The sequence below is a fragment of the Eulemur rufifrons genome, chromosome 3 (assembly GCF_041146395.1).
Source record: "Eulemur rufifrons isolate Redbay chromosome 3, OSU_ERuf_1, whole genome shotgun sequence".
NCBI classification, from domain to species: Eukaryota; Metazoa; Chordata; class Mammalia; order Primates; family Lemuridae; genus Eulemur; species Eulemur rufifrons.
Window position 1 is genome coordinate 45,848,447 of NC_090985.1, and position 15,145 is coordinate 45,863,591.

The window sequence follows — 15,145 nt, forward strand, 5'->3', positions numbered from 1 at the left end:
CTAAGCCCTTATTGTGAACTGGGCCACTTCCTAGACAAGAGCAAGCAGTTACTCAGTGCAAGAACCAGCTCCAAGAAAGAAGAAGTTCTTTCATTCCCTCCTCTTCCTCCTCCTCCTTCCTTTTTTTGCTGTTATTGTTGACTGACTGAGCGAGGTGTTCAGTTGAGCCACTCACTGAATGGTTAAATGCAGTGTGTAAGCAGGAAAGTCCACGTTCTATTCCCAACTCCACTATGAGAAGGTCTTCAATCTCTGTAACTCTCTTGGGCCCTCTCTGCCTTATCTTGCAATATGGCAAATGCTTTGCCCCTACCTGCGTGCCCTTCCAGAGATGCAGGGTAATTTAATGAACAGTATCATGGCTGTTACCACATACAGAGACCCTGGGAGGGTGGTTGCTAAAGTGACACACATGTTCCTATTGTGCCATAGGAGTAGAGGTAGCACCATTAATCTGGCTGTTAGCTGAATTAATACTGAGAACACACATTGCCACACACACCTTTATTTCACCCTGTGAACCAGAGATGTGTCTCTAAGGGGATTTTGCACAAGGCTTTGCTTTTCATCTTCCATTCTCACTCTTGGTTTAGCTCTGCACCACTAATTCTGTGTCAACTGCTCAATCAATGAACTGTACCTGCTCGGTGCCACCCAAAAGTCAGCCGCTTCGAGGGTGGCTTCGATGACAACCACAGGGAGAAGAGGCTGAGCAGGAAACTGGTCAGATCAATTAAGAGGTGGGCGGCATCGGTGACAACAGCGAGACTCCCGGCGATGTGCCCACCTAGGGGGTGCAGAATAGCACACGGGTTTAAGGCCCCAGAAGGCAACTGGATTCCTGTGCATACTAACCGTAGTTGGTGAAAATGCCACAGACTCGCAAAACTTTTGAAGAGAAAGAAATCTTAACATTGATTTAATCCTCTTCTTTCCAGTTTGACAAGTAAAGAAACTGAGACTCAGAGAGTGGATAGGATTTGAACATGTGGAAATTAATTTCAAGGGAGAAGCCATTCCTGGAGTAACAAACGGACAGATTGGAAAGTATGGGGCACATCTGGAGAACACTCCAGTTAGACTGGGGCATAAGGATTCAAAAAGGGAACACGAGACGATCAGGCTAGAGAGCTAGAGGCCAGATTCAAAGAATCTCATAATCCAGACTGAGGTCCTGGACTCCTGTTTATATGTGGCAATCTGGCCCACAGATGTGTATTTATTTGACTTATAATTTTACCATGGCCTTACCCCTTCCTTATGCTCTGTTAATTTATATTATCCACCTGAATTGGAGATCCCTGTAATAAACAGCGAGGAGCCAGAAAGGAGAAAGGGCAGGAACCTTCCAATGGGCATCTTGAGTGCCCAATAAATCCAGTAAAGCATAGGAGTTGGACCCAAGCCATGAGAGTCCTGCCTGGCTTTTCTCTTTATTTGATGTGCTCCCTCTATATCCCACTAATTCTCCTTTGAGAAAAGACCTCCAGCCTCCAAAATAGAAGTTAAAGGAAAACCTTGCCCTTTCCTTCCCAAACAGGGTTTGCTGTTTGAGAGCAATAACCTTTATTGCTCTTACTACATTTTTCCAGCAAAGAGCTTTTGCTGACTGATTGGTTCTCCCGGCAGCTGTTTATTGCCTTGTGTACTACAAAGCAGCACAGACTGTCAGCCATCAGCCCTGCCATCATCAGACTCACCTTGTCTCACCTGATGATTTTAAAAAATTACATAGATGGCTCATAATTGCAATAATCCCCACAGACCATTGGCTCTAGCTGTAGTTAATAACTGGTTTGTCAAGGTTTAATGGGCTGAAGCAAAGTAATCTTCAAGCTTGTTACTGAACAGTCAGTGCAAAAATTGGAATGATTCATTAGCCAAAAAGCAACATTTTGCTAACAAATCAGCTGTCTTTCCAATTATCCTCTAATGTTGCTCTATCTGCCAAACTTGGTCCTGATGATAAAACTGTGTTAATAATGCATTATTTCTTGCCCAGAGAATGACTCCATGCAGATAAGCAGTATGTGGCAACCACAGCAATGAGTGATGATGATTCTATGTGCTGGGCTGAAATTATAGTCGAAGTCAAGGAAATGAAGTCTTGTAGGGTTTCTGCAACAGGCTCAGCTGTGTCAGGAGGCACCTGAGAAAGAAAAAGGGCTTGCTTTGGAAGAAGCATGTTAATATGGAGATCTGGGAACTGGGAATCATTTGCAACCATCAAAGCTACTTATGAGAACCATCCAGAAAATTGTGAGCAATCATTGCTGAATCTTCCAGAGCAAACTGTTTGCAGGAGGTAGTCTGTGACTAAACTTGCATTTGCTTCTGAAAGCATGGGGTATTATTGACAAATAATTCAATTATCCAGCCAGCATTTATCGATCCCTTACTGTGCATGGTATAGAAATAGGGTATATACAAAGATAAACAAATCACAACCCCTCTTCAGTGATCTCCTTGTCTAATACCATCCTGGAAACAGGCTAATGGGCCAGGGGATCAGAGAGCCCCTGTGAGATCACTCTCACTGGCAGCATCAAGGAACTTTGCACAGAGAAGGGTAAGAATTAGCAGGAAGAGAAGAGTTTTTCAGGAAGAGATAAGAGCAGGAACAAAAACACAGAGAAATGAAAGAACATGGCACCTTTCTGGAAAAGCAGGAGGAAGAATGGGAAGTGGACTGGGAATTGGGTTGGGGACCCTTGTGTGGGGTATTTCATGTCAAGCCAAGGAATTCAGAGGTTATCCTGTGGACTTAAGGGGATCTGCTTTTGATGTTTGTGTTAAGATCGTGACATGTTCAGATCTGAATTAAGAGGAAGATCTTTGCCAGCAGTACGGAAGATGACCTGGACGGAGGAGAGGTTGAGATGCAACAGTAATAGCTGAAGGAAATTATGATAATGGCAGGGACTAAGGCAGTGGCAGTTGTATTTCTGGAATACTTGGCAAGATGTGGAGAGTGGAGCACTTATAACAAGAGAGGAGAGGCACAGAAAGGCTTCGGTCCCAGAACAGACCCTACTTAGGGCCAGAGGGGTGAAGGTGACAGCAGGAGCGCAGGCCAGCCATTGGGCCTGGGTCTCATATGCATACACCACCTCAGAGTGAAACAGCTGTCATTAAGTCCCCATGAGGGTGTCCGTGGGGAGTAGAGACTTACTGACGGGACTGAAAGATGTAAATGTTACTCTGACGACATAAGCCTTGTGTCCCATCACTGGGCTATACCAGCGTATGCTATGACTCCACATTTTTAAAATTCTTTAATTGTCTTATGAATAGCATTATTATACTATATAGTATGTTATGTCAAAAACTCATCAAGTTATTATTTAACGAGTGCAGCAGGTCCTCAAATAACATCGTTTTAAAATGCCAGCACCATTTCGTTCTAATGTTGATGAGACGAAAATGGATTCCCGTGTGGCCACTGTCTGTGGAGTTGGCACATTCTCCCCATGTCTGGGTGGGTTTTCTCTCTCCACTTTCCTCCTACATACCAAAGATGTGCCCCTTGGGTGGTCTGGCATGTCTACATGGTCCCAGTCTGAGTGAGTGTGGCTGTGTGTGAGCTCACCCTGTGACGGGATGGTAGCCTGTCCAGGCTGTTCCCACCTTACACCCTGAACTTCCAGGACAGGCACTGGCCCCCCGCGACCCTGAAATGGAATAAGCGGGTAAGGAAATGAATGAAGGTATGAATGAATGAAGACAAATAATTAACAAAAAAATTCATAAAATGTGTGATAATCACACAAATGCACAACAATAAATGATGTGAGACAAAAGCACACAGTCTGCCATATCTGTGATTGTTTTTGAACTGTGTGGTGGCAGAAGGTGCTCCTTACATTTACCAAAAAGTGTGTAAATAATTATCGTGTTTGTTTTCATCCTTATGAAATGTATGTATAGCTCACATTTATCTCAATGTTTAATATTAGAAGTGTTTTGGACTTTATTTAGAAGTTTGATGATGTTTTTTGCCCAGAAATATGCCATAGACCTTAATTTATTTCTATCAATTAGCCTATGGTAAAATTGGTTTTGTTACATGTTGTTTTGCTTAAAGTCAAAGTTTCCAAGAACCTATCAATGACATTAAGTGAGGTCTTACTGTATTTAAAATATATCACAGTTTTCACGGTCCTGTTTTGACATTTCTTAAATTTTTAATACCAAGAGCCTCAAAAAATATCAGTGGCCAGAGCCACTGAGACATTCTGGCTGTAGGACAAAGTACCCTGATCAATAAAATATGAAGTTAACACACCACTTAGCTATGTCTTTCTCTTAATAAGAGAGAATTTTTCCACTCTGAGATACTTACCATATTCCCAGCCTGCTCCCAGCTCTGTATTCTTATCTAGCAATCTAGCTTTTTCTGCTTTCTTGTGTAACTGTGAATAGTCCTATTTCAGATGCCTCTTCCTGGCCACTCCCAATGTCTTCCATACTTGAGCTTGTGTTTCTGAGTTCTCAGTGTCTGAATGTTTATCCATTCACACAGTGTACATCTGCAACATTACTCCTCTTTATAGCCTTTCTATAGTGAGAAATTTTCACAAGCAATCAGAAAGAGTCCCAACTCAATAAACTATAAGGCCCATTAAGAGTAGACACATGCTTATACCCTTCCCTAGTTCTTCCTACAATCAGCTCTGTACCCTGCGGCAACCTCTCTCCTAAATACAGCTCTGTGATCAGCTTCTCCCTATGCAAAATGTCAATTACTCCCCAAGGTCTACAGAATGAATCCACATTCACCAGCTGGGCCCCAGCCCTTTTTGACACCCCCAATGACCATTCTAACTATATTCTTCATTAAGCACTTTTCATCCTACACCCCTCCCTTAGATAGGCTCTTTCAGCTGTAAGTCATAAATGCCTGACCCAAACTAACTTAAACAATAACAACAAAATGATAATATATTGGCTCCCGTAACTGAGAAATAATCTGGGTGAGAATGCATCAGGTGCAGTCTAATCCTAAGGTTCAAATAATGTTCTTGGGGCTCTGCTTTGTCTCCACCCATTGCTTTTTATTATTTTGTTGAAGAAAGACGTCCTCCCTTTAGCAAGAAAGGTGGACCTCTGGAAATTCTAGGCCCATATGATTTCAGCTTAGTATTTATTTGTACAGGAAAGAGAGCGAGCTTTCTTCCAACTTCTCTATATAAAGACCCACAGACTCTGATCAGTCCAGTTTGGTATCTCACACCCATCCTTGCCTGTAAGCATGAGGTTCTCAGGCCAGGAGGACCAGAATTACAAGCAGAGGAAAGAGTTTGAGAAAGCTTGCTGAACAGGAAATAGCAGTCTACTACAAAAAGCGGCACCCATATTTCTAAGAATGTAGATTTTCTGTTCTGTTTCAGACCTACCACTTGAAATCTTTCAAGGTAAGGCTTGATATTTACTATCTCCCAGACGACAGCAGTGAGTAATATTCATTTGGCCCCCTCCATCTGAAATTCCCTTCTCATCTCCCTTCTGGCCACCTCTCAATTCCTGGATAAATGGAGAAACACACCATATTCCTGGAGGAAAAACTGAGAACCTTAAAGACATTATATTCCCAAACTAATTTATATACCAAGAAAGTCATAATTGGAATTGAGGAAGAACTGAAAAAAGTTATTCTCATCTTTAATTATGATAATAAACAGAGATGAATAGCCTTTACTTTTTTTTCTGTCAAATAAAAAATCATGAGGAGGAAACAACAGATGTTATAACATATAAATCTACATTAATTATGTTCCTGACAGAGAATAAGAACACAGATCAATGAAACACCTTAGAAGCAGACCCTACTATTTATAAAATTTTGGTAAATGGTAAAAGAAACATCAAAAATCAATGGGAGAAATAATTATTCCATAAATGATGCTGAAAACTTTGTTGGCTATTTAGAAAAAGAATTTTCCATCCTGAAAGCACACAATATATCTAATTTCACATTGATTTAAAAATTAAATGCAAAAATTTAAATAAAAAAGTATTTATCTTCTAAATAGATGGGAAAAGATTACTAAGCACTAAGATAGTAAAAGAGTAGCAAAATAAATCATATCAAAATGAAAAGTTTGATAGTTACCTATGTAAAACTTAAAACTTCTCTAAGTCAAAACAAAAATTAAAAGGTTAAATAACAAACTGTAAAAGTAGTTATAACTAATAAAACAAAAGAGCTCCCAGAGGTCAGTATGGAGAATTACAAAGTTTTCTATGAAACAAATGAGCAATAGACATTAAGAGGCAAGGAGGAAACACATTAACAGAGGGAAATATAGATCATTAATAAGCATGCAAAAAATGCTAACAGTAACAAAGAAATGAATATTAAAATAAAACATTCATTTATACATTAACAAAGGTGTTTTAAAGATCAAAATAAGTTCTAGTAAGGATTCAGAGAGAGAAACATTCTCATGTAGAGGTGGAAGGTATATGAATTGTTTAACTTTCTGGATAGCAGTTTGGCAATATGGATCAAGAAGTAATAAAAATATTCATGTCCTTCAATCAATTATTTCCACTTTTAATAATCTCTTTAAAAGGATTAACAAGAAAGTCAGGCAGAATTTTATTTAAGATTTTTCATCGCAGCATTGTTCATAAGCAGGAAAAAATTTCCCAAATTTCTAACAAGAGAGAGATGGTTATGTATTAATATATTACAGTGGAGCATACTAGAAAATATTATTTGGGCATAAAAATGTTTTTGAGGAGTATTTGATGGTATGGTCAAAAGCATTCAGTATGCTCTCAATTATGAAAAAAAATCTGTGAGCAATGAATGGAAAATATATTGTGCAAAATAGTCCATAATGTGTTTGGAGACTATGGCTTCAATGTGAGATAGTGATGAATTTTATTTTATTTCCTTCTATTTTCCAACTTATCTACAACGAGCATATTGTTGCTTTATACTAACAGAAAATATTAAATCTTACTTTAAAAGAACTTAGGTAACCCTTCCACAATGATGCAAAGTTTTGTTTGCTTGCTTAATGGGAGGATTCTTGAGAACGACTCACCCATGACCTCTGCAATCATGAAAATGAAGCATATTGCTGAGGCAGCACAAAGTTTCCATTTGGCATGGGCTTGCTCATTCTCCCTGCTGTCCGTGGTCTTGGAGTCACTGTGGCAGTGGTAGATGCCTCCTGACTCCAGCTCCTCTGGCCTCTCTCCAGGACATTGATCTTTATTCACGGGTTTCTGCTGGAGTTCCACACTACGGATGAGTTTGACAGAAGGACGAAGTGAACATGGTTGCAAACAAGCACCTCACTGACTGCCCTGCCCATTCTTGGAACCGCTATTAAGACTAACTGGCTAGAAACATAAACCACAACTCCTTCTACGAGAATTATCAAGTGTAAGCAACAAGCAAGAACTTTTCTTCTGCATTCACAACTACTGAAACTTTTACTTTTATTCAGTCAAGTTCTTAATCAGTCAATACCACCAATGATGAAAAGATATCAAAGAAATAGGAGAAAGAAGCAGACCCACTTTGATGCAATTCCTTCCCAGTTATTTCACTTTGAAAAGACTTTGGACACTCGGCTGGTGTGTCCAAACCAGATTTTAAAATTTTTTTAAAAACTCATTTGAAGATATAAATGAAATTCTTGGAATTAAGAACTTTGCATTTCTGGCTTTGAAAGGAAAATAAATAAATAAATAAGCTTTAACCTGAAGAGTTGTTTCATTTCATTTATCACCATCCAGAATTAAAAGTCTGATGGTTTTGGTTTAGATGATAATTATTATTATGACTTTATCATTATATTTGGGGTTTTTCCAGGATAAAACAATATATATAATGTTCATTATAGAAAATCTAGAATTACAGAAAAGCACAAAGCAGAAGGAAAAATCACTAGAAATTTTACTTCCAAGAGACAAGTATTATTGATATTTTGTTGTGTAGTTTTGCACTATTCAAATGCATGGGTTTTCTTCCACGTGATTAGGGTCCATATTAGTCAGAATGCTTTGGGTTGCAAGTACAGAAAACAAAGCTCTTGCTATAATAATTAACAACTAAGAATTAATTGGTTCTTCAACTGAAAATATCCCTAGAGGCATCCAGGCACTCTTTAATCAGGGCTCTAGATCCATTTCTCTGTAGTTCTCAACTATGCTTCAACCTCAAGCTGGTCTTCCTATGGTAAGAGTGGTTGCCACAGGTAATCAGGCTATGTACTTGCTTTTTCACATACAGGGAGAGTCTCCCCTCTCACAACTACTAAACAAGAATTTTGAGGTGCAGGCTGATTTGGCCAAATGAAAACCAACTACTATAGATAGAGGAATATGGATGGGCTGATTGGCTTCGGTCTTGCTGCACTCAAAAGATTGGCTAAACCCAACAATGCTGACACCTAAAGCTGAGAATAGGGTAAATTCTACCCAAATCACATGGCTAAAACTCACTGAGGAAGGGCTAGAATGGATATGATTAAGATGACAGTGTCACAAGAGGATCCTACTGAAGATACAGCTTCTGAACCTGATTCTTAACTATATATGTTGTTAACATTTTCCCAATTTATTAAATTTTCTATAGCATTATTTTTAAGATATGGAGAGCATTATTTTTAATATAGAAGATATGTCATAGCATAATTAACTGGTTCTCTGTTATTGGATAATTCATTTTTTTCCAATTATTTGCTCATATAAACACTGCTACTATTCATCTCCTTATAGTTAATCTTTGCTTGATATATTATATCCTTAAAATGGAACCTTAAAAAGGGAATTACTTGGTCACAGAGTACCTAAATTTCTAAGGATTTTGATGTAGTATATATTGCCAAATTGACTTTGGAATGTTTTTATCAATGATGCTAATGGCACTCAGGATTTTGAGCGGTTCCAAATAAATTTCTTTGTTGGAATAAGAACCAACAAAGTAATACTTAAATTATTTATATCTTTAAATGAGTAGATTTTTGCCTTGTCATGTAACATATACACTGATAATAAACAACAGTAGAATTTGGTAGTGTGGGTCACCAAGGTTCATCAACTCAGAGGAGTCAACACAAAAGCATCATGAAGGTTTGCTCTTTTCTTGTACAGCATGAGCAAGGCAGATCGCCAATTGTTCTGGCAATCCCTGGTTTGCTGTGGTCATAGGAAGCTTTGCTTTATTTTATGTTTTTCATGAATCTTGTGGCCAGAAGAAAACAGGTAGTAAGTGACCAGGAGAGAGAATTTATCCTGGAGCAGCTTAAAAGCCAGGCCGAGGCAGGAATCCTACCCAGGGAACAGACTCTGATTAATAACACAAAGGGAAAAGTGTGAACAACCTGGGCAATTTTTACTTTGTTCTACAGCTTCCCTGTCCTAGATTCTAAGATTAAGCAACATGGATATACTTTGAGCTGAAACGGCTCCTTGAAGTGCTAAGCCAGAAGTCCAAAAGTGGGCTACAGAGGATCCATTGAAATTGCATACAAAATGCACATGTGTGTTTATATGTGTGTGTATTATGGGGGAGGCAAGAGCACACAGTCTTCATGTCTTCATGGGCTCCCAGAAGTGTTTATGACTCCAAAAGAAGTTAAAAACCATTCCTTGTCATCTCATTAGATCAAAGTTTCAGATCAGGCTCTTGATCTGAAAAATGATGTGAATTCTAAGAAGTATTATTTTAAAAAGAAGGTTATAAAAAGAAAATTCTATGATGTATAAAGAAATGAAATGTGAATCTACTATTAATGAATAAATCCCAATAGATTTCCATGCATTCAACTATGGTCAAAGTTTTGAAAAGGAGGAATGATAGCTCAAAGAAATCTACTGCAGTATCAAAGATAAAATAGGGAGAAAAACAGAGAGAAAAAATAGGGAAATATTAGAAAATTTGATGCCAGTAGCCTAGAACTTTAAGTTCATCTTTTAAAATAGGATTTAGATATCCTGTCTTTGCATCACCCGAGTCAGAGCTACAAGTGTACCCAACCCCCAGACAGTGCACACTCCACTAGTTAGGTGTGAATTTACCCATCCCCTCCACCCCTTCCCACCTGCCCAACACCCTATATATATGTAACCAAAGCATTTGTAACCCCATAATCTAAAATTTAAAAAAAAAAAAAGCAGAAAATATTTAGTGTGATATGTTCTCAATTTGAAAAAAAGGGATTTAGAAAATGGGGCTTTATTTTTGTACTCTTAGGAAAGCATTTTTTAATTTTTTCTTTGATTTGTATTAAATATTTGGTGATAGAAGTTAAACCCCTTTGCTTCTGTATCTCTAAAATAGAGCTGGTAATATTTATTTTTGCCCTCTTATTTCACATATTGATTATATAAAATCCCTTTGTTTTTGTTACGCTTTCAACATTTCATGCATTCACTCAACAAACAAATATTTATTGCATGTCTACAACATATACGCACTATTAAAAGTGCTAATGTTACCATTTCTGTGAGAAAAAAGTTCTGAATCTAAAGATCTTACATCTTAGTAGAGGGAGACAAACAGTAAATGAGTCAATAGTAACAAAGACTATACAGTGTGATGGGCAACAACTGGAGAGGGAAGACTAAGCCACTTTAAATGAGGTGGGAAGGGAAAGCTGTCAATCTTACTGAGATGCTCTCATACATGATGAATCTTTTTTTTCTTTTGCTTCTTTCTTTTCTCTCTGTGTTTTCCTTTCAATATTTTTACTACTATATGTCAGGGTTTAGATATGATTAGAATTTGCTTGATCCTTCTTAGAGTTTGTTTTGAGCATCGTGGATATGTAGATTAATGTTCAACAAATTTTAGAAGTTTTCAGCCATTATGTCTTTGAATACTTTTCTGCTCCTCTCTCGTTCTCCTCCTGGTACTCTTATTATGCATATTAATGCATTTAATCATGCACCACATTTCCCTGAGGCTCTGTTAATTTTACTTCATCCTTTTTTCTCTGTGTGCTTTATGTTGCATAATATCTATTGATTTATTTTCAAGTTCACTGATTCTTTCTTCTGCCAGCTTCTTCCATTAGCTTTCTATTATTATGGCTTGCCTCTCCCATGGCTAGTATCTTTACACCACTGGACAAGAGCTGACAGAAGGGTCAGTGATCTATTTCTGAAGTGACATTCTTGCTCCATAAGTGGAGGGCTTAATGGAGATGGTAGTCCCTAGTCTTCTTTGCTTGTGTCTATTGGAATAGAACCTATATCCTTTGTGTGAGCCAAGGCAGAGATATTCAGTACCTTGCCATTCATGGGCTAGAGATTTTGCCTTATGATTGTGGGCTGGGTGGAGGAAGGGAACCATGGTCCTCTTGGCCATGTCTACATTGAAAAGAGGTTCTGCAGCATGGAGCTGGGGCAATAAGAGATTCCAGCAATTTTCCACGTTGAGAGTGAACTCTAGACCTCAAATGGAAGCTGGGAGGAGAGGAAGCCCTGTCTTTTGTCTACATCCACTCAGAGTAGAGCGTCCATTGTACTTAACTTGGGGAAGAGGGGAGGTTAATGGAGCAGGTCTTTGCTCAAGGGCTACAGACTGTCATTTCTTACTGAAATTTAGTAGATTTTCTTGAATAAATAGTTTTTAATATTCTGCATGCCCTTAAGACAACTTTCAGAGACTTTTTTAAAATATAATTTTCACCAGTTAAATGGTTCTTGAAAATATTCCAGCAGTTTATCCTACCATCTGTCCCTGTCCTTGCTTGGGAAAAATAGAAACTCAATCCTTCCCACCCAGCATGAAGAAAAACACATTGACTACATAGGTTGACTTTACTCAACTATCTTTTTGCTGCCATGATCCCAAAGCATAGAGAACCCCATCATTGGAATAGAAAATGGAGGGAAAGGAGAGGATACACAACAGGGTTCATGACACCTACAGGGCCCAATATCACTGATTCCTGTGATAAAATTTCTATAAAGCACTGAAGATGATTTCTGTTACCCAACAGGCACATGCCATCAAGAGGTAGCCTCTATGATCCACCCCTGGAATCTGTGCCTTGGGACTTGCTTTAACATAGTTACTGTGGTAAAAAATGGCGCTGTGCCAGTTCTGGGCTTACACAATCTAAGAACTGGCAGCTTCCACTGTTGCTCTCTTGCTGTTCTGAACTGCCACATAAAGAACTCCACGCTAACCTGATACAGTGGGACACCACATCACAGAGAGAGAGAGAAGCCATGAGAAGAAGAATGAAGACCACTAGCCAAAGGCCAACACAAAGCCCCCAAGCATGTGAGTAAAGCCCTCTTGGACCTTCTAGCCTATGCCAGGTACCAGCAGAATGCAGTCTCCTGAGCAAACCCAGCTGACCCCACATGGAGTCCTGCCCAAATCCTGACCCACAGAACTGTGAGTAATAAAATGATTGTTTAGGCCACTAAGTTTTGGGGTAGTTTGATGCACAGCAATTGGTAAATGAAACAGTCCCTTTGTTTCCTTCAGATTTAGTTTCTTAACAGCTCATTGAAATTTAAATTGAAAACTCATGAAAAGTAGAAAAAATGCAACAAAGAAGAAAAGAGGAGGAATATCAGGGAACAAAGTCATCTATGGAATAGAAACAGAACAAAATAAATGAGAAAGGAGATCAGGAGAAGTGAGGAGAGGAAGTGAATAAGAGGGAATCTAGGCATATGTGACCTCAGGAGGAAGTCGATTAAGGATTCAGGAGGCCACATGGTGAACTTGTGTGTGCAGGAGAGGTAGAGGGGAAAGAGAAACACTAAATTCACAACCAAGGGACATGGGTCCAGAGCCCAGCTGTGCCATAATTAGCCGTCTGACCTTGAGAAAGATATTTGCTCTATCTGGCATTCAGTTTTTTTGCCTGGTAAAATGAGAAATCAGAATAAAGAAACTCTTCCAGATTTCATTTTTTTTTATTTGACAAGAAAATAAAAATGAGTTTGACAGTTTTTATAAACATTGTATCCTGAAAACCATACCCATTTATGAAGTGAATAAGACCCTATAACTATACATGATTGGCTTAGTTGTGCAACAGAGTGTTAATAGTCCATTTTAATGAGAGGAGAAATACTGTAGAGTTGTTTATTTCAATAATGTAGAGATGCTCTAATAATAGTGTTCATAAGGTTAACAATTTGTTGTCAAAAAATTCTGCCTAATCCAACAACCACTCAACACAAGGCTTTGTTTTTAATGTTGATGATCTCAATAAATCATATCTAATATGATTTTCTAAGAAAAATAATTCTTCTGATGTGAAATAATAGACGTGCTAAATTCTTCATTTTAAGCAAAGCTATAAATATCCTTTTAAAAAGTCTCTTTGCTGTTGCTAAAATATTTGACGCTATCAAACATAATATAGCTACTCTTTAGAATATTAATTTGGTTCCATGAAACAAACAAAAATGTTATACATATTATTAATGGGTAAGTATTCTCTTAAATTCTGTTCCTAACATGAATTTATTTCAGATTTTTATTCATTCATTTATATATACTAGATGTGTTTCTTTTTGCTCCCCACTCAGATTTAACTCCCCAAACATACCAAGCTCTCGTAGTCATATGTCTTTATCTTTACTGTGCAGTTATATCAGTCTGGAAAACTTTCCCTAAACCTACTTTCTATGTAGGGTTTCCCTAACCCTACTGTAATTCCTTTTTATTTTTCATTTCTTAGCCCATCACTTCTGAAAAATCTTTCTGTGACTCCAAAGTCTGGGTAAGATGTAGGTTCTCTAGATGTATTCTCATTAAATGCCCCCAGCATGATACTAACATGCTATTTTGTAATTGCCTAGTTCTTAGATGCATTTCCCATTAGACTAAGTTTTTAAAAAACAGAGATCTGGGACCAGAAATTTTTTTCCTTTACATTATGTATGTCCAGCATTTAGCACAGGTGTGTTTAATCAATAATTGTTCAACAAGTGAAAAATGAATGACTATATTGCATGTGGCACTGTGGGAGGTATTAAAAAGAACAATAACTATTTAAAAAATTAAAATCAGCCATACTTATTATAGGTATGTATTAATATATTGATAATGGTATTTTATGAGTAAGAAAATAATTCATTTTAAGATCAATACAACCGCAATTTTGCCACATAGTTGAAAGTCTTTTTTCTAAATATAATTTAATATAATTTGTTACCTGTTTTAAAAGTGGAAATAATTAAGAAAAGGAAAGTAAACACATTTGGTCATATATGTATGTTTTCTGCAAGAAAAATTACAGATGAAAAACACATTAATAAAATGTTTCCTTTTTGTGCTTAGGATATTTAAGGAATCAAATCAACTATATAGCGTATTGCAATTTTTCAGTCTATAAATTATCCAAGTCAGTCAATGACTTATAAAATGTTCCAAAATGTTCCCAAGTTGCAAAGCAAAAGTTTGCAATTCAGAAGCTATAGGATTTAGAAATGTATTGAATATCAAAATAGAAAATTGGGAAGTAGACCCAGATGTCTGTTACCTGTCGAGCGTGAAGGCGTACATCCTGGTGCCTTTATCATTCACCAGGTAAGTTCTTTCAAGAAACTCCATGATGGCCAGGATACAAGCTGTTGCTTCTGCTGCTGCTGCTGCTATTGTTTTTGTTGTTGAACTTACTGTCCAGTTTTGCAATCAAAGCAGCACTGCAATTATTTACATACTTTCCAAAAATAAAAATAAAAGGGCTCCAGGTATAAAATAACAAACTTCTGACACCAATGCTCTTGGTAGTTCTACTAAAATCACAACCTCCTTGGTATATTAACTGGTCTCCTTCTTTCACCCACAAAAACTTCTTTCCCAGAGAGATTTGCAGGTGGAGTCATATGAAGAGTGAGTGTGTGTGTGTCTTTCCCATGCTCTCTGATTCAATTGTGCTTTCTAAGAGGTAGGGGAGCTCAAGGGTTTTCTACTAACTGCTGATGTAAGGATTTGACCTTCAGAGCACACCTGGGTGAGTGCAAATAGTTACCCTTCTGTACTCTAATACACTAATCTCATCTTTTCTTTTTATTTCACCCTCTTCTTTTTTTATTTGGGGGGGGTTCTCTCTATCAATCTCACATATTTCTTTTGGGATTTAGTTCTAAAATGACCTATAAGCAGCTGTTAGAATTTACTACTCCTCTCTTAGGACCATTTTGG

At 37.8% G+C, this 15,145-nt stretch overlaps 1 protein-coding gene across 1 annotated transcript in view; it reads right to left on the reverse strand.

The window, feature by feature from the left end:
- The window catches only part of SLC30A8 (solute carrier family 30 member 8), a 31,703-nt gene extending 17,152 nt beyond the window's left edge, over positions 1-14,551 (reverse strand). Inside the window, exons 1-3 of the mRNA XM_069466060.1 lie at positions 14,481-14,551; positions 7,056-7,255; positions 641-787 (exon numbers count right to left, since the gene is read on the reverse strand). Coding sequence (XP_069322161.1) covers positions 641-787; positions 7,056-7,255; positions 14,481-14,551 — 418 coding nt within the window. The remainder of the gene's footprint in view (positions 1-640; positions 788-7,055; positions 7,256-14,480) is intronic.
- Between the last annotated feature and the right edge of the window lie 594 nt (positions 14,552-15,145).